The sequence below is a fragment of the Ornithodoros turicata genome, chromosome 1 (genome assembly GCF_037126465.1).
Source record: "Ornithodoros turicata isolate Travis chromosome 1, ASM3712646v1, whole genome shotgun sequence".
Classification (NCBI taxonomy): domain Eukaryota; kingdom Metazoa; phylum Arthropoda; class Arachnida; order Ixodida; family Argasidae; genus Ornithodoros; species Ornithodoros turicata.
Window position 1 is genome coordinate 177,637,449 of NC_088201.1, and position 24,442 is coordinate 177,661,890.

A 24,442-nucleotide genomic window follows, 5' to 3' on the forward strand; every position below is an offset into this window, starting at 1 on the left:
AGTAAAAAAGACGGCCATAGCAACGGGGAGAGACGTGCTGGATTCCATGGAGGGCTCTGGAAACAACAATGGGAAGAAACGCCGCAAACGACAACAAAAGGCGCCGACACACGACGCACCTGCAGATATCTTTGGTACGCCGTGAAGGTCACACATCCGCTGCGCGCGCTCCGTCATGACGTCAACGAAAGGAAAAATACAGACGCCGATCTGTCTAACGAGTGATGTGATGATATTCGAACCCCCTTCCATTCAATACGGCGTGGAAGATACTTCGTACCAACTTTTTTATCCGGTCAACGGAGTAAATAATTCCGTGATCGAGTTTTGTATTCAAAATTTGCAAATGGCACACTTGGATCTCTACGGCAGTTTCGTGTCTTTGACCGTGCGCATTGTTCGCGACGACGGGGAAGAAATGGACGAGAAAGATGTCGTTTTCCCAATAAACCACCTGTTGAGCGGCATGTTTAAGACGGTCACCGTTTATGCGAACAACAAACTCGTCAGTTCCAACGAGTTGTACGCCTACAGGAGTATTTTGGACGTCGTGCTTCATTCCACGCCCATGGCTCAAGAAACAGTGCACGCGGCTGGACTTTATGTCGAGGACGACGAACATTTAACGGACGATTACGACGTCTCGTCTCGCGGTCCGAAACAACGTTACGAAGCGACGAAGGGTGGAAAATACTTTAACCTGGTCGGTCAGATCAATACCGACCTGTTTCAACAGCCGCGCCTGATGGTACCTGCCGTCGAAATTCGCGTCGTTTTCCTGTTAAACAACGACGAATTTAAACTCGTATCGGTTCCCAAAGACAAGAAAACGTACAATTACGAGGTGGACATTAAAGAAATGACGTTACACTTGAAAAAGGTGACGCTGGCACCTTCCCTATTTTTGGAATACGAGCGGTGGCTTCAGACCACGCCGGCCATCTACGTGTTACGCGGGGTGTCCGCCCATTTGGTCGAACGCCGTTTGGTCGAACGCCGTTTGATCGAAGGCGTTTGATCGAACGCCGCTTGGTCGAAAGCCGTTTGATCGAAAGCCGATTGATCGACACCGTTTGTTCGAAGGGAATTCAAAGCTGTGTTGTCCGCACCACTTTTTCGGTTACTTTTGACTCGAGCATACGGAGCAGGCAATCAGTGTCCTCTGCTTTTTTTATTTCTTTTTTTTTTTTTTGCTTTTTGCAGCCGAAGAGGGGAGACCACTGGTTAGTTGCAGACGTTTGTCATTTACGAATCAGTAGGACACATACTGAAGAAAGCTGCCCCAGGTTGAGAGCAGCCGATAGTCTATGCTTGTTCTGGGCACCCTTCTTATTGCTGGCGACATATTTAAAGGGAACGCTCTGAAACGGGATAGTCATATGTGCAAAGCGACGCGAAGTCTGTGGGTGCTAAGAACGAAATTTCGCCACGGTACAACGAGAGATATTAAATTAACAGCATGTAAAACCTTAGTTCGACCTTAGAGTATGCATCTGCAGCCTCGAATCACTACACATGCACGCTATCCGAAGAAATAGAGGAAGTACAAAGGTCTGCTGCCCTGCTTATCTTGTGTAAGTTTCGAAGGACTTCTTCGGATACATGTCTGTTGCAAGAACTAAATTTAGGGTCACTTGCACATAGGCGAAAAGTAAATAAACTGAAACTGCTCTTTCTCCTATCCAGTGGTCAGTTGATTACAAACAATAATACACTGTTAATTATTATTTGTTATTTGTTCATATTCGACGGGAATAAATCATCAAAAATGTCATTTACTTATTTTTAATTCATTTGCAAAAATGTTTAATACTTGACATCAATTATTATTTGACAAAGGGTTGGGGGATTAACAAGTACAGCATGTTTAGTCACTATGTGTCAGAGCGGAAAAACCTATTCGGTTGTCCAACGGGTTAACGGCATAGGTGGGGAGTAACGCGCTACAAAGTAGTGCGTTACCGGTAACGTGTTACATTCGAGTAGTGAAATATGGTAACGCATTACATTTGGGAGAAAAGTAATGAGTAACGTAATGTCATTACATTTTTAACAACTAACGCGTAACGGCGTTATGCGTTACTGCGTGTTCGAGAACTTGAAAGCTTGAGCGAGGACCGTGCCTGCAGAATCCGGGAAAATCCCCGATTTTTTCTATTCATCTTCAACAATGACAAGAAGGTCGCATCGACACCCACGAAGAACGCGAAAGAAGTGTTGTTGACATACCCTGGTTGAGGTGTCACCTTTGTTTACCGCCTCTGTTTTTCACTCCCTCTGGTATTTTTCGGACGAATGGGGCAAAAGCGGCAGAAAAATAGCCTCTGCCCTCTGAACAAGTAACAAAGTACCAAGGAATTGGCTGTTTGGATTTGTACTGTATGAGATAAAAGGTCACCGTCTCTGTCAACCTTGACAAGGAGCACTCACTGGTCATTAGGCGTCCTCTCAGCCCAACGGGCGAAGCTCACCGATGAAAATTTTGAACATCAACTATACTTCTGCGTTGCAATAAATCGTACGTGTAACTTGTGTTCATGCGTGACCCTTGTTTGTGCCCAACATTGCTTGTATTGATTTGTGGAATGCACTTATGCGACTCAACCAAAAATGGTACATATTATAAGGACAACTGGTGAAGTAATGCAAAAGTAACGGCATTACTTATCAGAAGTAACGGCGTTAGTAACGCGTTACCTACTACCGCAACAGTAACGAATAACGTAACGCGTTACTTTTCGAAAAAGTAGTGAGTAACGGTAGTGCACTACAAAATAAAAGTAACTTCCCCATCTATGGTTAACGGTGAACAACCCTGGCTCTTGTAGTGCTTTTTGGACACTAAAAAGTGGTTTAGCATGAGGAATGTGTTTACGGGGAAGCAGATTACACAAAGTTAAATGTTCCTTAGGATAACTGCATTTAGAACTGCAGCTTTTTTTTTTCTTGTCATTTTTTGTCATTTTCGACACTCCAAGCGAACCAATTAAAAAAATCGATCAAACGACCGCTGCCGTTTCGATCAAACGGCGTTCAATCAAATGGTTTTCGAGCAAATGTCCTGCGTTCGATCAAACGGCTTTCGACCAAACGGCGTTCTATCAAATGTCCCGGAACCGTTACGCGGATTGGAAACCAAGGTGCGGAGCTTGAGTGCCGGGAGCTTGGACGCTCACTTTGAAAACGTTTACCCCGAAAGGGTGCCTTCCAAATTATGCGTCGCCCTGCTCGCCACGTCCGACTTTCTCGGCGACATCCAATCGAACCCCTACAAATTCCGCCATTACGACCTGTCTCATTCGATGCTCTCCGTGGACGGCCAGCAAGTGCGAGCCGAGTACGACTTTCAGAACGACCTCGTCAAAATTCCCTACTTTAACTTCTTGCAAGAACTGGGAGAGAAACATTTCAAGTATAGCTACGAGCGATTTAAAACGAACGGGTTCCTTCTCTACTTTAACTTGGACGTGGACAAGTGTTCTTCTCCTTCGCATTTGAACAAGTGGCGAAAAGGAAACGTTCGCCTGCAATTACGCTTCGCTAAAGCCCTTCCACACGCGGTCACCGTCCTCTTGATTTCCGAGTGTCCCAAGCTCATGTACGTCGACAAGGACCGTACGGTCACCTTCCCATAAGAAAAGATGTACGAGAGCGACATCTTGGAACTCGTGTCCCTGAACCCCCTCGCTTCCTCCATGCTGAGAGGCATTTGCGCTTCCGACGAAGCCTTCGTTTTACGCAAGCCCGGTTATTTAATCATCAATACGGAAGAGCGAAGAAGACGCGGGCAGCACTGGGTGCTCTACCTGAAAAACTACGACTGGTCTACCGTGTTTTTCGACAGCTACGGACTTCCCCCCATCGAAGCAAACCTTCGAAGGACTTTACCTGTAGTGGACGAGTATAACGACAAGTGTATTCAATCGCCTTTTTCGCCTTACTGCGGGCTTTTTTGTATCTACGTAGCCACGCGCATGTCGAAACGCTACAGCTTGAAAAGTTGTGTATCCATGTTTTCCTGTAACCTCGAAGAGAATGACGAAACAATAAAACGTCTCCTCGTGAGCGAACTCGTTTCGTAAAAAATAGACTATTTATTTATTCACGACATACACAAGACCCTTGCGAGACGATCTTCCAACGTGCTGACCCGACGCTCACCGCCGTCGTCGCCGGTCTGCACCGTGACGTCGAGGGATGTGTGGAGAAGCCAGTAGCGACGGACGATAGGTCGGTTGAAACCCGCGTTGATGAGACACGGGTCGACTGTCTCTCCTCGTCTATACTTTTCCAACAGCTCGAGCTTGTAATCTACGAAACGCTTCATTTTCTTTGCAATCTTCCCACTGACGGTGAACAGACGTAAGGGTATCGTCTTGAGAATCGAGCGAAAGTCTCCCTCGCAGCTATCGCCGTGAATATAATCGCGTAATCGCAGCAAGTCCCGATACATTCGTGTTTGCACAAAGGTGGCAAACCTCTGCTCGGGCGTCATCATGACTGAGACGGAATGAGAGTAGACAACCTTTATTTCTCGTTACACATGAATTAGGCTCCAGCTTTGGTTTCGTAGCCGGGAAGGCAGCCCAAATACGGACGAAGGCTCGAGTCTAACCAATGGCTGGGGTTTCTCGACCAGAGTCCACCGCAACGACAGGTAGTCAGTTGATCGCCGATTCGCAAAAAGAAGGTCTTTGGAGGAGGCTTGAAGGTTAGGACCATGGGCAGATCTCCCGTCAGTAGCCATTCGTAATCTGCAACGAAAGGAGTGTGAGAAACGCGTGCTTTTATATCTCAAACACACACGTACAATCTTCTTCAGTCACAGAGTGACACTGATGGTCCATCTTCTCCATCTTCCTTCAATAGTCGAAGTCCTTCGCAACGTACGTCGAACGGTACCGTCCGACAGCCGAGAAACGGGCGAATCAATCGGTCCGTCCAATGCTTTTGCTCTGGAAAAAAATGTGAACGATTATAGAACGTATTAAAAAATAACGAGGAAGCGTACCTTTGGACCACAATCCACCACAATTGGTGCAGAAGAAGCGGGCGCTGCCAATCTCCCGAAATATGTGAGGCGGGAAAAAACCGACTTCACGCGCAGCAAAAGTGTTGTACACTGGAAACGAAACTCTTCAAACATTTCGGCGATGATGACGTCATGGGTATTACTTACGAGGGTCTACCAAGCTGATCATAATGGAATGACGATCGACCATTCGCTTCGACATTTATAGTAAAGCTTTGCCTCTCACTCTCTATGACGTCATTGAACGTGTTTGGGCATGTTAAGACGTGTTTGAACATGTTTGAACATGTTCGGACACGGGCGGCGAACCGTCGAAGTCGCCCCTGGACACACTCGTTCCTCTCTCTTCCTCTTTATGACGTCATTGAACGTGTCTGAACATGTTTGGACGTGTTTGAACATGTTGTGACGTCACTGAACATGTCTGAACATGTTTGGACGTGTTTGAACATGTTGTGACGTGTGTAGACACGAACCCCGCAATACGAAAAACGTCACGCAGTACGAATTAGATTGGTGGTTAGTGTGTCGCGCCCAGTGTAGAAGGATCCTGGGTTCGAATCCCACTCTGGGACGACTTGTACATGACGACAAGAAGACCCAGAGTGTTAGCTAGAAATTACTGTAATGTTTTATTCAACGCCGATGACATCATTGTCATATGCGACATCGCAAAAAGGCGCGAAAGACGGAAGGCGGGGTGGTCAAAGTACAGACGACACCGTCGCAATGCGAGGAGGAGGAGAGCGGTGTAGCGACTATAAAAGGTGCGCTAGTTCTACGACGATTGATCGACAGCCCACGAGGGGCATTCATCCACGACGTGAGTCGTTTCGTGGACCAAAATGTAAGTTGACCGTCTCTGCTGTGAGAGTGTATTCTATGCATGACATTGTTTTTCAGGAACCAATAGCCGCTGTCACCGCATGTCACTGAACACAGGGTCTCATCCCATCCTCTCTCATCATCATCATCAATCTCAAGCGTTCCTCAACTGAAGGGAAAAGTGAGCATTGTTTCGTGAGAGGAAATCTCGTACTGATTTTGTTTGACCGCAGTGCCGCGCTGTCTCGTATGTCAGTACGACCCCATCGATGCCATGCTCGTGGCCGTAGAAAGAGAGCACGAAGCTAGAATAGAGAATCTCGGTAACAGCCCAGTCGTCCTTTCAGATGACGACGACGACGACAGAGTCAGTAGTCCGCCTTTCGTAATACCTGAAACGGACGACGACGACGACGACGACGAACCCCTAGATGGACATGACAATGCAGACGAATTGCTCATGTGGGAAGGGGATCAGTCGTATGCAGATTTCATTCCTCTGTCTGGTAGGGTTCGAGATGAATCACCAGATGCAAGCCCAGAATTTCGAAACGAAGCTGAGCCTGTCCAGGGTCGTAGAATCGTTGAATTGAGAGAACACGTCGTAGAGAATCATCCCTCCGTCACGGAGAGACGATTCCTTCCTTTCTTTGTCACAGATGAGGCATTTGATGGAACGGCTACTAGGTACACGCTTCTCTGTTCCCCGCACGACGACAACGTCGACGATTTGCGACTCTATCTACCGAGCATAGCTCCAGTAATCACGCGCGTCCTCGAAGCTTATCCCATGCCTTTCAAATTTTGTCTGTGCTCGAAGGCGCTCATGGTTAAGGACGGAGCCGACGGGTTGACTTCGCATCTCCTTCACGTGAACCTTCACATGAGAGTCGTTCATAACCGCCAAGAAATCGAAGGCGCGATAAATGCTGCCATCGCAGAGTCCTCGCAACGCGTTGAAAACTATGCGAGAGAAGGGTCTGGTTTCACCTCGAACGACGTCCAATGTGTCGACTTAAAACTAACGCGTTTGAAACCGAAGCGGATTGGGTGCACGATCGAGCTTCCCGAAATGTTGAAGAAAAAAACAAAGACTCTCACAAACGTCAAACTTCCGCCGAATCACGAAAACGAGTGTTTCAAGTACAGCGTGCTGGCACTCTTACATCCTTTGAGGAACAACCCAAACGATTATGCCAGATACCGCAAATACATGAATCCTTCGAATCCGGAGACGCGTGTAACATACTGGCCACCCTGCTTCCCAGTCACTTACGAAGACATTGCCCTGTGGGAGAGAAAAAACAAAATCTCCGTGTACATCTACGTGTTCGACGAGCAGACGAGTTCGATATCTACCGGACGGGTTCCCTGCACGCTCTATCAGGACAAAGTCCACCTGCTCGAGGTTAGGGAGCATTTCTATGGGATCCGAAAATTTAGCACTTTCATGGGGCGAGGTGACTATTTTTATTGCGAGAAATGCACGAGCGGTTATAGGACGAGAGGGGCGTTGGAGCAGCACGAACGTTTGTGTCGAGACGTAAACGAAGTAATTCTCGAAATGCCAAAAGCGGGGGAGAGCGTTTCCTTCACCAAGATACAGTACATGCATCCCTATCCCTATTTTGCGGTGTTGGACACGGAAAGCATACTGGAAAAGGACGCGCTCGTTAAGGACGCCTCGAGTGTGCACAGGATGAGCTCGTATAGCATTGTGCTAGTGAGAAGTTGTGATGGGAAAATAATGGACGTAGATGGCTATTTGGGACCCAACGCGGCAGAAAAATGCTTGCTCTCGCTCAAGCGATTTAGCGAACAAATCGATAGGCTGAACCGTCTTCCCTCACCGTTGGTCATGAGTATGGAAGACCACTTTCGGCACGCGAGCGCTACGCACTGCGAATTTTGTGGAATCGAATTTAACCGACATACGCGGAAGGTGTCGCATCACGACCACACCCGTTTCGTAGACCCCGGTTCCTCGAATTTTGTCGCGACGCTGTGTGATACGTGTAACCTTACGTGTCGTAACACCAAAGAACTCGTCGTATGTGCGTGCACAACCTGCAGTACGATTTGAGCTCCCTTCTCCGCCACATGCACGTTCTAAATCTGGGCGAACCGTGGATCTTAGCTTCGAGCTCGGAAAAGATAAGAGGGTTCAATATTGGTGATCTCTATTTCCGCGATACTACGCAGTTTTTCAACCTCTCGTTGTCTAACCTGGTAGAAACGCTCCTCTCCAGCGGTGGCGAGAGTGCGTTTCATTGCACCCGTCAAATGTTTGGTGACCGTTTCCGACGGCTTCTCAAGAAGGGAATTTACCCGTACACCTTCGTCGACAGTTTCGAAGCGTACAATTTGCCCGCACTACCGCCAAAGGAAGCTTTCAAAAGTGACCTGAACGATGAAGAGATCACGGACGAGGACTATCAGTACGCCCTCGAGATTTTCGAATTGTTCAAATGCAAGGACCTAGGAGATTACACGCGTCTCTACGTCACGCTCGACACCTGTCAGCTGTGCGACATCGTGCTGTATTTCAGAAAGATTGCGCTAGAGACGGATGGGATAGATATCTTACGCACCGTGTCCCTCGCCAGTTACGCGTGGAGTAGCGCTTTGAAGCTCACCAATGTCAAACTCGAGCTCATAAGCGACCAAGAGATGTACGAAACGATCGAGAAGGGAATCAGGGGAGGCATTTGTAACAGCTTCCACAGATACTGCCGGGCTAATCACGAGGGGTGCGACGATTACGATCCCCAGCAAGAAAAGACTTTTATCCAGTACCTCGACGTGAACAGTTTGTACCCCTACGCGATGACTTTTCATCTCCCAACAGGGGGCTTTGAGTGGGTCGATCCTTCGAGGTGGAGCGAGATCGATTTTCTCAACATTCCTCACGATTCGGAAGTGGGTTACGTCTACGTAGTAGACTTGTCGTATCCCGAAGAACTGCACGCACTCACCAGGGATTTTCCCTTGGCACCCGAACACAGGTGCGTGGACGAGAACGAACTCTCCCCCTACCAACGCCACCTGAAAGATGCGTTGGCGCTGAACGCCCCTCCCACCAAGAAACTCTTGCTGACGTGCTACGACAAAGAACGTTACGTCGTTCATTATGCATTGCTCGCTCTGTACGTGAGGTTGGGCATGAAAATAAAACGTGTTCACAGCATCCTCTCGTTCCGCCAAGACAACTTTTTGCGAACCTTCGTGCAGAGGAACGTCGCGTTGAGGAATGCCGCGTCCACGAAATTCGAGCGACTTCTGTACAAAACCATGTCGAATAGTACGTTCGGTAAGACGATACAAAATGTAAGACGGATGAAAAGGTACGCTATAGCCTACGACAAAGAAAGCGCGCTCAGAAAAGCTAGCTCCGTCGACTGTCAGCATTTTCTCATTCTGAGTGACAAGTGCATCTTGTACGAGATGAAGCAGCGCCGCATCAAATGCACGCACCCCCTTTACGTGGGCTTCGCCATTCTAGAAATATCCAAAGTCCGAATGTACAGCTTCATCTACGAGTCGCTCTTTTCTCGCTTGTCATGTCCAGTGCAATTGATCTATAGCGACACGGACAGCATAATTTTTTCTCTCACGTGTGAAAGCCTGGAAGAGCAGCTGATGAAGATTGAGAGTGAGTTAGATCTGTCTTCCTATCCGCCAGACCACCCGCTTTTCAACGACGAGCACGCGAACCAGATGGGGTTCTTCAAAGACGAGACGGGGGGTGGAGTTATTCAGGAAGTCGTAGCCATCCGAGCGAAAATGTACAGCATTCTCTTGGCTGGGTCACACAAACAGATCGCGAGAGCGAAAGGAGTTAAGAAGGACGTGGTGAGGAAACATTTATTGCACGAAGTGTACCGAGATTCTCTGTTCAATGAAAAGGCGGTCTCTCAGAAGCAGTGCACCATCCAGAGTATAAAGCAAACGATGTACACCATTTCGAGACTCAAGAAGAGCTTGGTCCCCTACGACGACAAGCGCTATCTCGTGGATGCCGTACACTCTTTCCCTTATGGGAGCTGCGAATACGGTAAGCTTTGTTATGTTTTGACGCGTATAGGATTACGATAGTGCTCTCTCTTTGTGCAGCAACGGAAAACCCGGAAGAGAGCCCGAGAGCGTCGTCGTCAGGCATCGAGTAACCGCGGAACAAAGAGCTGCACGCGCATGTAATCGAGAATAAAAGTTCTAGTCGAGATATGCTTCTCTCTCTCTCTCTCTCTCGCAGACAGGAGAAGTACGGGTCATCGTGGCAGTGTGGTAGCGGAATGGGTGTACGAAAAGAATTACCATTCCGTCATCGTGCTGGTGCAGTGACCCGCGCAATGACGACGCTGCGATGAAGATACCCCATATCCTTTCTCTTGAGGCAAGTCAGGGAGGGTGCAGGCATCTATCGACCAAGTCCTTTGTATGTATTCAATAAAGATGTTTCAGTGAAAGAACACACAGAGTCTCGTCAAAGTTATTCGGACTGTTTAATGCGTTGCATGTCAATAACCAAGCGGTATTTCAATAAATCAGTGACAAAGTTGGCGATGTAGACTGCTTGCAAATGTCGCTGCTTCCGTAGAGCGTGCTTAATATGAGCGATGGCACGAGCGAGAAGGTCCACGATGTCTGCAGCGATGTAGTTGAATTCTGCGTTGGACAAGCTCACAAATTCGCTCATTAGTCCCAGGGGTCCGTCCGGAACCGTTATGCAGACGTTCTTGTAACGGGCGTAAATTCGACGCACCATCTCCTGCAGCGGCCCCGGCGAGATCTCTCCTATATTGCCAAAGCCTACCATGTCTATCTCGTAGCGAAAAGCAGTGATGACGAGCTGGTTGCGGGGACTTTCGCCGTTGAAACATTCCTTCTCCACTTCTTCCCAAGAAGCGTGGGTGCGGGAACAATTTTGTAAAGAGTGGTAGCTGAACATCTTCACGTAGTGATGACGCGAGCGCGGTGCGCGCTGCCTTTATACAGATAAACGCGCGCGCAAAGAAACGAGAGTAAAACCGGAACTCGGAAGCCACCCGTCGCCGCTAGGAGCGCGCGCGCGCGCAGCAGAGAGCCGAAACCGAAAACACCCGCGGCCGGCGCAGAGGGAGCTAGCAGCGCGCGCGCGCATGCGCGGACGGGTGGAGCAGAGGGCGCGCGCGCATCCATAGCTGCCGCCAGCTGCCGCTGCGCGTCGCCTCTCTCAGTTTCTCTCGGACCGTCGCCGAAGACGGACGTGCGCTCCGCGCGCTCGCTCAGTTTCTGGCTGCCTCTCGTAGAGAGCAGACGTGTGTGTTCTCCGCGCTCGCTCAGTTTCTGCCTGGAAGTTGCCGCGGGGGAAAAGGTGAGTGATTTGACGCGCTCCTTTTCTCGTATGTTTGCCGTGTTTAGCGGTGACCGCGCTCGTGTTAAGCCTTTTCTCGCATGTTTAGACTTGTTTTGCGGTGTCCAAGCCTGTTGACGCATGTTTAGCGATGTGTGGTTCCCGCCTTGTGTTAGCTGCGTAGTGTTGAGGTTATGCCCAAGCGCGCTCCTTTTCTCGTATGTTTGCCGTGTTTAGCGGTGACCGCGCTCGTGTTAAGCCTTTTCTCGCATGTTTAGCGATGTGTGGTTCCCGCCTTGTGTTAGCTGCGTAGTGTTGTGGTTAGGCCTAAGCGATCGTCCCCGTAAGCCTTTTTCCCCCGATGTGTACTGTTTTCTGTTTAGCAGTAGCGGTTAGACCTTTTCTCTCGCATGCCTAGACTTGTTTAGCAGTGCTGTCATTTTTACCTGCCGCTAGTATCTTGTTCTCTGTCTCTCTACTCTAGAGCTATGATGGTGGCGCCATCTGGTGTGATGCCTTGCAACTAAGTGGCCACCTGTCGTCGATCTCTGCAACTACCCGACGTCAACAAGCACTGGTCACCCCGGAGCCGTTTCTTCGCCGCGGCATCGTTGATTTTCGAATAAATTGTTTCTCTCCACTCTATTTCTATCTTTTCATTTTATTTTCTACCTATTTTTTTATTTTTTATCAGCTCAAGTATCCGGAAACTCATCTTCGTCTGGACGTGTCTTAGATGATCCCCAATTAGTGTAATGACTCCCTGGTGGGTCCTGATTAATGTGGGGGGTCCCAATTAGCTCTAATTGCTAATTAATGGCGTCCAGGCAAAGATGTGAGTTTCCGGATACTTGAGCTGATACACTACTAATGCTCAGTATCGTCAATAACACGAAGGACAGCCCGAAGGGCAAGCAGTGTACAAAAAGTAGAAATGCACGGGAGGCTCCAGCCTCCCTGGGATCGCGGCTGTTGTAGGACCGCGCGTCTAACAAGAGCTGTTCTTCCTCCCCAAAAGAAGGAGAATATCACCGAAGAAACCCTAGTGCATACAGCACGGGGCGGTATAGCAACCCGGGAAACGAACCACAGCTTACTACATAGCACATTCTTGATTAGATACGCACGCTCCTGAAAAGGTAGGTCAAACCTACTGGCTATCGAAACCTTGCGTTCAACGTCCTGAAGCAGGGAATCCCAGTTTTCTCGTGCCACGCCCCGTTGGTCAAACACTACCCCCAGGATTCGAAGGGATAAGCACTGTTCTATACCGCCTAAGAAGTCGCCACTAAAACCAGCAACTGGCAATGCCTTACTTTTTGTATTGTTAAGCCGACCACCGGAAACACGCGAATACTCGCCAAAAATCTGAAGTGCTTCGCACAGGCTATCACTGTCCCTGAGAAAGAGTGTAATGTCATCTGCATACGCAGATACCACCACCGAACCGCCGCAGGGGAGCGGGAACCCACGAATACGAGGGCAAGCAGCAAGCCTACGTAACAGCGGGTCTATGCACAACACGAACAGCATTGGGGATAACGGGCACCCCTGACGAACCCCACGTGTTATTGGAAACGGCTGCGCTATGTTGCTGTTTACGACGAGGTCGCTTGTCAAGCCTGAGTACAACGACCGAAGCAGCGAGATGAAGGCTACGGGAAAGCCAAACATACGCAGAACACCAAAAAGATAAAAATGCTCCACACGATCAAAGGCCTTGACCTGATCAAACGAGACGACTGAACCAGGCTGGTGAAAGCTGTGGGCATATTCAATGGCATCTCGTGTCAATAGCAAGGACGAGAAGATAGTTCTGCCCAAAACTGAGCAGGTTTGAAATGGAGAGACGAGGTAAGGAAGTGCATTCCTCAAACGTGTTGCGATAAGTGAAGCAAGGATCTTGTAATCACTATTCAGCAACGTAATAGGACGCCAGGATTGTGGCGAGTTGCTATCGCCACCCTTCGGTATAAGGACAATGCGACCATGCTTGAAAGAAGGCGGAAGACGGTGCTCTTGTAGAAATCTAGTGAACAACGCGACCATAGACGGACCCAGGGCTGTCCAAAAGCATTTGTAGAACGGCACAGGCAGCCCGTCTGGGCCCGGAGCAGAAGAGACTTTTTGTTCAGCAAGGACTGCTTTAACTTCTGATAAGGTCACAGAACAACACAACGCCGATCCCAAATCATCTGGCAGTTCGGGCAACGAAGCCAGGAAACGTAACATCTCTTCGCTAACCTCGCTTTCTTGGCTTTCAGAAGAGAACAATTGTGCAAAGAAAGTGCGAAATACTTGAACGATGTTTGATGGGGCAGAGGAGACAGACCCATCTGCCAAGCGTACTTGTTCGACATGACTCTGTCGAGGTTGCCTAATGTCGGAGTTACGCATGTAGCGCAACACGTCGGGGTCCAAGATAGGACGGTTGCGGTTGAACATAACTGCCGCAGTCCGGGACGAAAAGCGCAAAGCTCGGTAATAGCGCTCTTTCAGGATGTCCAGATACTCTTGCATGAACAACGTAAGGGGCCCTCCACGTTTCACTATGAGCATTCGACGACGAAGTTCATTTGAATGTTCAGTGAGAGCAACCTTCCTGCGTCTACCAGCTGCGATCAAAAGCTCTGACCAGTGCCGCTTAAGGGTGTCCCAGACGACCGGGTCGAAGTCTGTCTCACGCAAAGAGTCACGGATTGCCACCTCTACTTCAGAAGTAACTTCGGGATCGTGTAATATTGCGCTATCTAGCCTCCACCAGCCGGGCCCTCGAGTTTCCAAAGTCGAGAGATCCAGCGCGACGAAAAAAGGTACATGATCTGAAATATATCCCACTGAGACAGGAAACGGTGACGTTCGGCATTGAACAATGCAGTCAGCGTATTCATTAGACACATATGCTCTGTCCAGACGACTAAACGAGTTCCCACGGGACCAAGTGTAATTGAACTGGTTGCCATACAAATGGACCCAGGCGTCAGTTAAGGAATACTGCTGCACTATTCGCCTCAGTTCACGCGCGTTCCACGTAGGCCTGCCGAAACCTGGACCAGATACATCCCTGCGAGAATCTAAAACACAGTTAAAATCCCCTATTAATATAAGTGGATGCGGTTCAAGCATGAACGAATGCAAGTTTTGAAAAAAAGCGTTAGATAACCCGGGACGAGCGGGCCCGTACACGTTAAGAACACGAACTTTACAGTTTGCAATGTAAATATCAAGACACACTACGCGGCCCGCAGCGTCATAACAACAAATACAATCACGAAGCAGCGACGGTCGGAAGACAACTACACCGACTCCCTCCGACCGCGCAGACCCCAACGAGAAGAAACAGTTAACAGAAAACCGCCTACGAAAATCACATACGTCTTTGGGCGAACTAAAGTTCGTTTCCTGGAGGAGCAATAGGTCACAAGAGGACACCCGAGCAAGGTGCAGTATCTCACGCTGCTTATCCGGGCATTTAAATCCCTGGGCATTCAGAGTGAGAAGGCTTAGTCGCATGAAGAATAAAAGGCTCATCATCATTCCTGGGAAGATCCGGAGTCCGTGCTAAGCTCCATTACGTGGTCGCTGTCAACTCGCTTCTTCTTCTTTTTCACTTCCTTGGGGCTACTCGTTGAGCGCATTATTCTCTTGGAATCTGGCCGACTACAGTCCATCTGAACAGTATCCACAGGTGACCCATTCGTTGAGGATGCAGCAGCTGGCGGACCAGCGCATGGCGGAGGAGACACGAAGTTCTCGTCGGCAGGTACGTTGTCAACTGGAGGGCTAGAAGTCAAGGGAGGCTCACCCTCGGAATCCATTTTCTGATCCAGCGATGCATCCTCTGATTCGTAGCAAACCGTGTTGGAGTCTTCAGATGAAACTTCCATTGAATCATTCCTCTCCGCACACGGCGACACCTTTTGTACTGCGCTGGATGGCAGATGAGCTACTTGAGTTTCTGTCAGCACCCCTTGTGCTTCACCGGGCAAATCTTCAGCCTCCTGCTTCCGGGGATCGGCGGGGGCATCGTGTAGCGGCGGAAAAGCAACCGCTGGCGATACCAATACTTCGGAATACGGTCGCCTCTCTGTGCAGTCAGCGGTAGCATGGTTGGCTCCACACCTTTGACAGGGTCGCTGACAGGACAACGTTGGGTGACCGAACGAGCTACACCTGTCGCAGAATTCTTAGCGGCAAGCAGCCTTAAAATGACCCTCTTTTTTGCAACGTCGACAGACTTTCTTCATGCCAACGTAATCAAAGGTTACGCGATGGCCAAGTACACGAAGAAAATTAGGAACCGGGTTGTTCACGGACATCTCAATTTTCACCACTCTGTCCCCATTCCTCACTGTTGGCCTACCCTTGTACCGACAATAAGAAATATCCAGGACCTTGCCATGTGAATGAAGGGCACTACGAAGACATTCATTTGGGATGAAAACTGGAAGATATCGACAGATGACGTTGACGACTCTGGGACCCACGGGGACGATTTCTACACTTTCATTCCCAACCTTAATACTGCCAGCCGCATGAACCTTCTTCATGGCGCTAGCTGAGTAGACTACCACCTGGAAGGACGTTTCTCCCAGGTGTTGTACGCTGAAAACGGTGGCTTCTTCGGCGACCGCCTCACTTGCATCGACGATGTCATCTACAGACGTCCCAGCAGGGACAGACACATTAAAAGCCCAGTCTTTCGACGGCGTGCGATCTGACATTGCTGCCCCGGTAGAAGGCGTCACTCAGATGACGACAACGTCCGGGGCGACCACGAAAATGTATCCAAAGATCAAGAGCCAAGAGAACACACGTTCGAACACTATGCTTCTTCCGCTGCTGTTAAGCCTGGCGAAGACACTGATCCCAAGAATACATCAAGAAAAATGCGTACAATTTTGTCTCGCGTTTTCCAACTTTACATAATCTCCCCGGCCCATTTTTGATTCCATCTGCTTATGCTGCGTACCTATAGTATTCTTCAGGCATGGGCGTCTTTACCGACAAGCGGTTCAGCCTTTCTGCACGCCTCTCAGTGTTCTCAGCAAGCGAATCTCGCATTCAGCGTCATCATGCCAAGTCCAACAGGCCCCTTTCTGCCCAAATGGCATTGATAACCGGGGTCGCGAGAGCCGTTGTATTGGAAGGTCGTCAAGGAAATCCGTTTCAATGCAATTCAGTCCTGTTTCTCCATCCATTTTGGGTAGTCTCGAATAGTACCTAAGTGTACTTCGAACGGTGACTGGCCAGAAGCCTCGAAAAGTGGGCGGAACTTCGGATATGGGCAGGTGCCACGAATGGCCAGACTCACTTTTACAGGGAGACTCCGAGACAACCCGGAACTAGTATTATGGCCGTGTAAATAATTTCGATACATTCTTCCGAAACGAGAAATAAAGTTGGTTTGGAAGTCGGGGACTCGTTAGTTAACGTTAGTTGCCAAAAGAGCTGGGAATCTCAAAACAAAACCGAAACTCCTGAAGGTTCCCTCTCCTACGTTCTGTACCATGCGTGACGTCACCGGTAGTCTCGCGTGGGCCCCAGGCCATAGGCGCCGACTGCGGGGGGGGGGGGGGCCTTGCCCCCCCGGAACATGAACTAGGGGGGCGCCGCCTCCCCAGGGAAGTCCCGCTAAGAGGCTGACATCAACCTTTGGGGCTCGGCGCGCCCGGGTCAAAAGAGCGAAAGGCACCAACACAAAAATGCATCTTGCAATTTGTAAAATATGTATCCGTCCATACTCATTATCATAGTAGAAGGTGAGGCGAAGAAACACAGAGGATGACACACCACATAGCCTGAATTTCGCCCAAAGCAATCAGATCAATGAAACGAAGCAGTCGAAAAGGTACCAGCAGCTGCCAGTGAGGTGTAACGGTAGGATCTTCGTAACGCATATTCGTTGGGAGCGGGTTCAACTCCCGCAGCTCCATTTCATTGACCATATTCATTATATTGCGCGCATTTCGGGTCAAACACCGAGGATTCAATACATTTTGTTCCTTTTGCACACAGTTTTCAAAGGCGTAATACCTTCAGTTGTGCACATGTTCACCGTTTACGTTCTCTCTGTTTCTTCTTCTTCTTTTTTTCTGTTCTTCCTTCCGCTTATTTCTATACCAGTTCTGCATACATCATACGATCCCGCCAGAGTGTCTGATTCTTCAGCTTTAGTTTTGTGTTCTTCATTTTTCTTTCCCTTTTCTTTCCTTCTTTCTGTTTTCTTATTTCATTTGCCTCTTTTGACTTCTCCCTTTCACTCTTTTTTTGCATAACAAGCCGACATCCATCTGGCTTACCTTTCCTTTCTTTTTTTTTCTTAATAACCATATCCCCCCCCCCCCCCGCCAGAGTACTTACTTCGCGGTGCGCCTTTGCCCCCTCCGGGAAAATGAAAACTCTCCACCTCTGTCCCAGGCTGTTTTTCGGGCACGCGCTTTGTAATTTCTTCGTGCCACAAGGAAGGCCAGTCATTTACTTTCTCGATTTCGTTCTAAAATATTCGCCCGCGGTAAAAGCAAAACCTATACAGAAAGCCGCACACGAGGACTACCGGCCGTACCGGCCGGATGAAGCCCAATGTTGCTGAACTGCTTTTCCGTGGAGGAGCGCCTAATCACTCAAAGAAAAACATTCACCGCCGTATTCTTGAACAAGCCTCGGCTCGACGCTCCGCCTCGACTCCAACGAGTGGAGGAAAGTGGCGCTGTTCCACTCGAAGAGCCCATGCGTTTCATGAAACCGCTTCGGGGATTCCTCCGCCAAGGCGCTCCTCGAGATACCGTCCTCGAATAAAGCTGTAGTCTCGTCCCCAGCCGTCTTTCGGGACCACTCGAAAATGTTAATTATCGTGCTTAAAACACACTTATGGCATGAAAAATGAATGTAATTCTTTACTTTATTTCGACCAACGTGCGTTACAAATATCTGCAAGTGTTTGAAGAAGGGTGCAGGTGTTTCGAACAGGGAAACAGACTGATAGGTTTTCTAGTTTTCTGGTCTGGCAATTACAACCACAACGGCAGCAGCTAGCTTAATGGCATGGTCACCTCGTATCAAATAATATGAAAGATGATGTCACTGCTTGTAACTCTTCTATTATGTTACAATATGTGGCGTGAATGACTGTTTGTTAGCGGATGGGTACGTTTGCCCAGTGCCTTGAGGGTAGCTATCAACAATCAAACAAACAAAACAGATTTTACAACAATATCCCGAGCAAAGAATCGGGGAGACCATTCTTGGGGAATCACCGCGAGCATGTTGTACGAACTTTTATGGCCCTCAATCGCGCTCTGCCTAAACGGTGGAGCCTGTTATCCCACCCAACAAAGGGAATTCGTACTAGTGGAACAACAACTGCAAAAAGAAAACGAGAAAAAAAAAACATGAATGGAAGATTTGTTGAGCCGTTTCGGTGATAGCTGGAGCAGGGGTTGGACCAGCTTGATGCAGTATAAAGATTACGGAAAAACATTGAGGAGGCAGATCAGATGTTTATTTTTTTTAGATGTCCAGTCAATGCACTGTTTCTTTTTTTGCACCACTGTTTGCGTGAAAACATCCTTCAAACACACCTTCTTTGTGCTAAATAGCGCGACAGAAGGAAAATTTATTACACCTTGTCTTGAAAAGTGTGCTTGCGAGAAGGTGTGGGATTTTTTCCACAACGCGGCACACCGTCGTTTCTGACACATTCACAATGTCTCCCGTGGCAGTTCGAAAAGTCCTAACGCCATAAAATCACATGTCGACGGGCAGCTGTAGCACAGGAGGTAGAGGCAGCCCACGATTGCACACATTTTCCTCCACTCGCAACGTATCCAAAAGGCTTCGTACGGTTTTCTTCATGAAGCGGTACCGTATACCATATGAGGAACTCGTGATCATCAAAATGGTCAAAAGGAGTTTGATGGCCCCTTATTGAACGTTGTCGCTCAGTGGTAATGTTGTCAGCACCCAGTTGAAGGCCATCGTGGCACAAAACACAGTCGATGGACGCAGCGAACGACCTGTCTTCTGCCATGACACCAGCCACACTCGAGTTGAGAAGCGTTCTCGAGGTAGCACCGATGCTACCTCGATAGAATTGGCTGGCAGGCGCAGGGACGCGCGCGCCAGCACGGGCACGTCTTCATGCAAAGGCTATGCATAATATCTACAGCATTGCACTCTCATTGGTCGTGTGCCCAGTGTTGTGTGGGTTATCTTAAACTATGGGCATCATAGGATTGGAGCCTGATAATACTCACAAGTCACAACAGAGCAGGCGCTCAGCTCATCCACTCACTCTTACATGTTTCCTCGCTCGTTCGTACAAGAGGCAAGCAGCTGCTCATCGCGCAATGACTTTATAGCAAATGACTGGTTGACTTTGCCCTTAAGCCCAAACTTTGCTATCCTGTGACCCATGAAAAATGTAAAATATAGCGTCGCGACCTCCCCCACCCCAACCGGTCCTTTCGCGACGCCACAAGCCTTCCGATCGATCTAAGTGCAGAGACCGTAATGAAAAAATCGACGCTGACTGATTTTGACACTTCAGACAGAGTGAGTCCACTGGGCTAGAAATCATCGACAGAGAGAGAGAGAGAGAGAGAAAGAACAAGAAGAAAACGAGCCTGCCAGCGGAATGACTTTTCCTAATGACTAAAGTGAGCTTGTTTGTTTGTCTGCAAGTATATAAGAACGCAAGCGCACAGGACCACTCTGTCGTCTTCCAGTGGATCCTGGGTCATGTGGGCATCAGCGCAAAAGAGGACACAGATCGAACAGCCGCAGGCGCGCATCAGTACACCCTGCGAGTCCCCATCATCTTCATCGTGACTAAGCAGCACAAGGACGCGGACAAAGAGCGTAGACAGCAGTCGTCCTCAGCAGCTGTCCGCGTCCTTGTGCTCCTTAGTCACGATGAATGTACACCAACTACCCTGCCTCCACACACTCCCCCATCTTGTCTCTGGGGGATCGCCGTTGCCTCGTCTCGTGCCTCTCTGGCCCCATGATGCAGTCTCAATGGCAACTTGACATCACCACCCAATCTCTGCTTTACTACGTTGACCCTACACTCTCCCTTACTCTCCCCCGCCGAATGCCGCGTTCCTTTACCACAGTCTTCCACCGCATGAGATTTAATATGGCTTTTACACCACCTTTCAAACACCTCCTCGGTGTCGGCGCATTCGTTTCTGTTCCACATGTGGTGTGCGCGGTGACCTCCACCACATCCTCCTGGGCGGATTACTGCGGACAGTACGATCGCGAGCGCGCCCTCATGCCACCTGCTCTGCAACGCGTCCATCAACGCCAATTCGACTTAGCTAAAGTTTTCGGACCATGGTCGGACCCGTGACATCAGATGTAGGGTCTATGAGTTGCTGATGAGTTCCTCTCCAACACTCGAGTAATGGACGAAGGAAAGCGTCATCATCACTTTCTCATGCTTCCACAAGCGCAATGGGGCAGTATACCGCCATAACGGCGGTGAATGACCCCCCACATCATCGTCCTATTTATGTGAGTGTGTGTGTTGCTTGTTAGAGCAAAACAAGGGCGGAATTTGGATACAACCACTTTCAGTTCCAGCTTGATCTTGAACTGTGTCTTGTACTTTGTTTTCAGCGACGCCACTGCGGTAAGCCAAGCTCGCACAAGTGTGTTCTGGCAAAGGGAACAATGATCCTGATGGCTTTACTACTCAAGGGCGTGTACTTTCCTGGAAGCCCTACCCAAAATTCGGCAAGCCACCTCAGTGGAAACTGTCGATGTTCCTCTTTCATGCTTCCGAGCCGCTTCGCGACTCCCCCCCACCCACGTGAACCAGCCGCGATCCCCTGGAGGATCTCGACCCGCTGTTTGAGAAGTACTGCAGGGCTCTATGTGTTGTGTACATGGAGCTCGCCCATGCTCGTTTGCCTCTCCCTTATGGTGACTTGCAAGTTGCAAGCGTGAGCAACATACGCCAAAACCACATAGAAGAAACCGTTTTGTGTATCTGAAAAAAAAAAAAAGATGAATGAAAACGAAAAAAAAGTGATGCTAGCACGTATCCCTCATGTCATCAATATAGATTTCAGTATATACGATGATCCTTCAAAGTTGACAGCGTCTTATTTCTTTCTATACAATTGAAAATTCGGTAAGCACTAAAATAGGTTATTTTTGCAGAATATTCTCCGTGTCGCGTGTAGACGCCGCTGTCTTCGCTATGGCTACTGTTTGATGCCTTTGGCGTAGAAACAAGTGGGCTGCTGTTGTAGTCACTGGAGGACGTCTTCATAGAGGACTGAGTATGGCTATGGCGGCGTACAGCAACAGAGCCGCGTCTATGGGACGTTTTTTCCGTTTTTTCCGGGACCATTTTTTCCGGATCACGTCTATGCGGGGTGCGAGAGGGGCATTATAGCCCCAGATTCCTTTGCCACGTTTTACCTCACTCGGTTTCCAGAGCGTCTAATTCGTGGGGGGGGGGGGCGCTTAGCCCTACAGGGAGGCTCGCCTCGCGGCGTCTCTGAACTGCAATGATGACGAAGAGTGCCTGACTGTGCACGTGGGCATTTACGTTCCGACTGCCAATGAGGAATGCGCAGTTTCACTTTTAGAACGCTTATTCAGACAATTTGGGTATTTAATAATAGTTCCAAGCTACGCGAAAGCTTTAGGACATCGTAATATTTCTTCATATAACGTTCATACTTGGGCGTTTCCCGTCGCGTTTTTTATCGCATACTTTGGAAGATTTTTCTGCATAAAGTCCCGGGTTACCTTGCTCCTTACAAGCAGTTTGGTTTCGTACGTCCCATGGAGGTTCAAATTATTTCGCGTCGTCAATTTCTACGGCAGTATTATCAACGTGTCACGTGATATCGATGCAAATAATTCGCGCAACGACTAGAACCCTGGAGCCACCTGCCACAAACCGTTTATTCTACGCTTCGACACGTTCACTAGAAGAAAAAGTTTGCACTTACGCCGCATATGATTGCACTCTTTTATTTCACCTCAACCACACGTGAAAAAAAAACAAAAACAAAAAAAAACGAAACAAAATGGAAGGAAGCGGATCCTGTCCTCCAGGCTCACCGGGTCAACGTTTATTTTAAGTCACCAGCTTGCTGTCGCTGAGGCCTGTCCTCTGAAACGCGAATCAAGAGTGTTATGTTAATTTTAAGCATGTGCGACTACAAAAGTTATATTCTCTGTATTATTCAGAAGTCGGCACAGGCGGACATTCATCTATAAGTAGCATCTTATTTCTGTAAAAGTCACGTTACGATAACTGTCGCATTGATTTCGTATTACGTTCAAAATATCAGTTCGGCCAAAGTTGGCTCATTCGTTAGTAGATTGACAAGTTTATACATGATCCTTCGACGCAGCGAAACAGGAACGCGGAGAAACGAGTATGTCGTGTTTGTCCTCGTTCCTGTTTCGTTGCATTCAAGGAAGGAAGAAAAGTTGGCTCACTCCGTTCAAAAAGCCTTCTGATATCCCTGCAGTTCTCGTGTCACTGACCCATAACGGTGTTAATGGGAGATTTCGCAAGGATTCGAAAAAAATAAACCTCTACCCGACAAACGTCATCATGACGTTGGTAGACAGACTGAAACCGAAACAAATCGAAACGGGAGGGCTGGATTCCACGAATGGGCAATTGTTCGCTGCCTCCTATTGAAAGAAAAGTAGGACCGAAGGTCGCGTCCCTTTCAGAGACCATCGTAATCCTCTCAAGACCGTGGCTTTCGGGCGCGATCTTGTTCGCCACTAGCTTTGAACGTAGTTCAACTCTACCAAACTGGTGGCGCTGTCGAACATTATGACGTTATTTGTTTCAAACAGGTAGAGGTCTATTAGGTGAGCATCATACCGAACACGGACCGCTCCCTTGATACCGAATACAGCGTTCGAATTCATTTTGTGCGAGTAATAGACCTCTACCCGAGAAACGTCATCATGACGTTGGTAGACAGACTGAAACCGAAACAAATCGAAACAGGAGGGCTGGATTCCACGAATGGGCACTTGTTCGCTGTCTCCTATTGGAAGAAAAGTAGAACCGAAGGTAGCGACCCTTTCAGGAACCATCGTAATCCCCTCATGGTCGTGGCTTTTGGGCGCGACCTTGTTCGCCCCTAGCTTCGAGCGTAGTTCAACTCTACCAAACTGGTGGCGCTGTCGAACAGTATGACGTCATTTGTTTACAAACAGGGAGAGGTCTATTAATTCGTAAATGGTGACAATACCAAACCGAAACCAAAATGCAAAGCGCAGAGCGGTTCGCCCTGAGGAAGATACTGTGACGTCACCCAGCATTGTCGTCTGCTATGAAACTTGCATCCTTCCATGTCGGATGACGTCAGCAGTGCTGCTTTCAGCGCCCACTTGCTTCCCAAGCCTCACTTGGTAATAATTCAAAAATGTGAGCGTCCGAACTTATAATTATAATTAGAAAACCGACCGATTAATTTTACGTAATTAATTTGTAGTTACGAATCAGAAAACAACAATAGTTTGAGTACCCTCACGGCACTGGTAACACCAGCCAGTCTTTTGGTGTGTGATAAGCTTTTTTTTTTACCCTGTCGCTCATTTTTCCTGAAACGCACCCTGTATAAGAAGCCGCTATACGATGATTAAAAGTGAATCACTCACAAATTCCATGCTGTTGGTGTCAAAGTTTTTTACTTTGACAGCGGGTGGGTCATACGAAGCAAAGACCGGAGCAATCTGAATTTCCTTCCCGCCGATAAGGCATGTCAGGAGATGTCCTCGGTTGAAAATCACGAGGTCGACTTCTCCATCGGCTCCACTAGGTTTCGACAAGGTCTTCGGCGGATTCACGGTCGTCGCTTGTTTTGACTCTATAGTTACACTGAGGGAAAAGAAAAGCACACACCGTGAGGAGACGACCCCGTGCCATTTCCAGGAACTTGAAATGTTCTAGTTCAGTAAAGGACGCGTGCTTTCTGGTTCAGCTCGAAGGGTTAAAGATACCGTAAAACAATGGAAGCACTGTCACAGAAAATGCGATCATTCGTTAGCGTAAGCTGACAGGTAAGTAAGCTGAGTAAGGTAAGTAAGCTGACCCTTTAAAGCTCAGCTCCGCCGATTTTCGACTGCGACAGAATGGAGCCATGCTTGGGCTGTGCGTTCGTTTCCGCACAGGGAGCACACATGTGAAAAATTTTCACCCATTTGTTTGTAGTTTTTAAGAAAACAATTTTTTAAATTTTCCTGGCACGGCGGTCCTG

At 48.6% G+C, this 24,442-nt stretch overlaps 1 protein-coding gene and 2 long non-coding RNA genes across 5 annotated transcripts in view; 2 read left to right on the forward strand and 1 right to left on the reverse strand.

Moving 5' to 3' along the window:
- Positions 1-5,701: 5,701 nt before the first annotated feature.
- Positions 5,702-6,178, forward strand: LOC135373329 (uncharacterized). The gene is made up of 3 exons (XR_010416413.1): positions 5,702-5,879; positions 5,936-6,038; positions 6,091-6,178. It is a non-coding gene; the product is annotated as an uncharacterized LOC135373329 (long non-coding RNA).
- A 4,918-nt stretch (positions 6,179-11,096) lies between these two features.
- On the forward strand, positions 11,097-11,834 carry LOC135373333 (uncharacterized). The gene is made up of 2 exons (XR_010416414.1): positions 11,097-11,210; positions 11,674-11,834. It is a non-coding gene; the product is annotated as an uncharacterized LOC135373333 (long non-coding RNA).
- Positions 11,835-22,174: 10,340 nt separating this feature from the next.
- The window catches only part of LOC135373363 (uncharacterized), a 93,332-nt gene continuing 91,064 nt past the window's right edge, over positions 22,175-24,442 (reverse strand). For all 3 annotated transcript variants that reach the window (XM_064606582.1, XM_064606580.1, XM_064606578.1), the window contains 2 exons: positions 23,844-24,063; positions 22,175-22,326 (listed from right to left, as the gene is read on the reverse strand). In XM_064606582.1, coding sequence (XP_064462652.1) covers positions 22,291-22,326; positions 23,844-24,063 — 256 coding nt within the window. In that variant the 3' untranslated portion in view covers positions 22,175-22,290. The remainder of the gene's footprint in view (positions 22,327-23,843; positions 24,064-24,442) is intronic.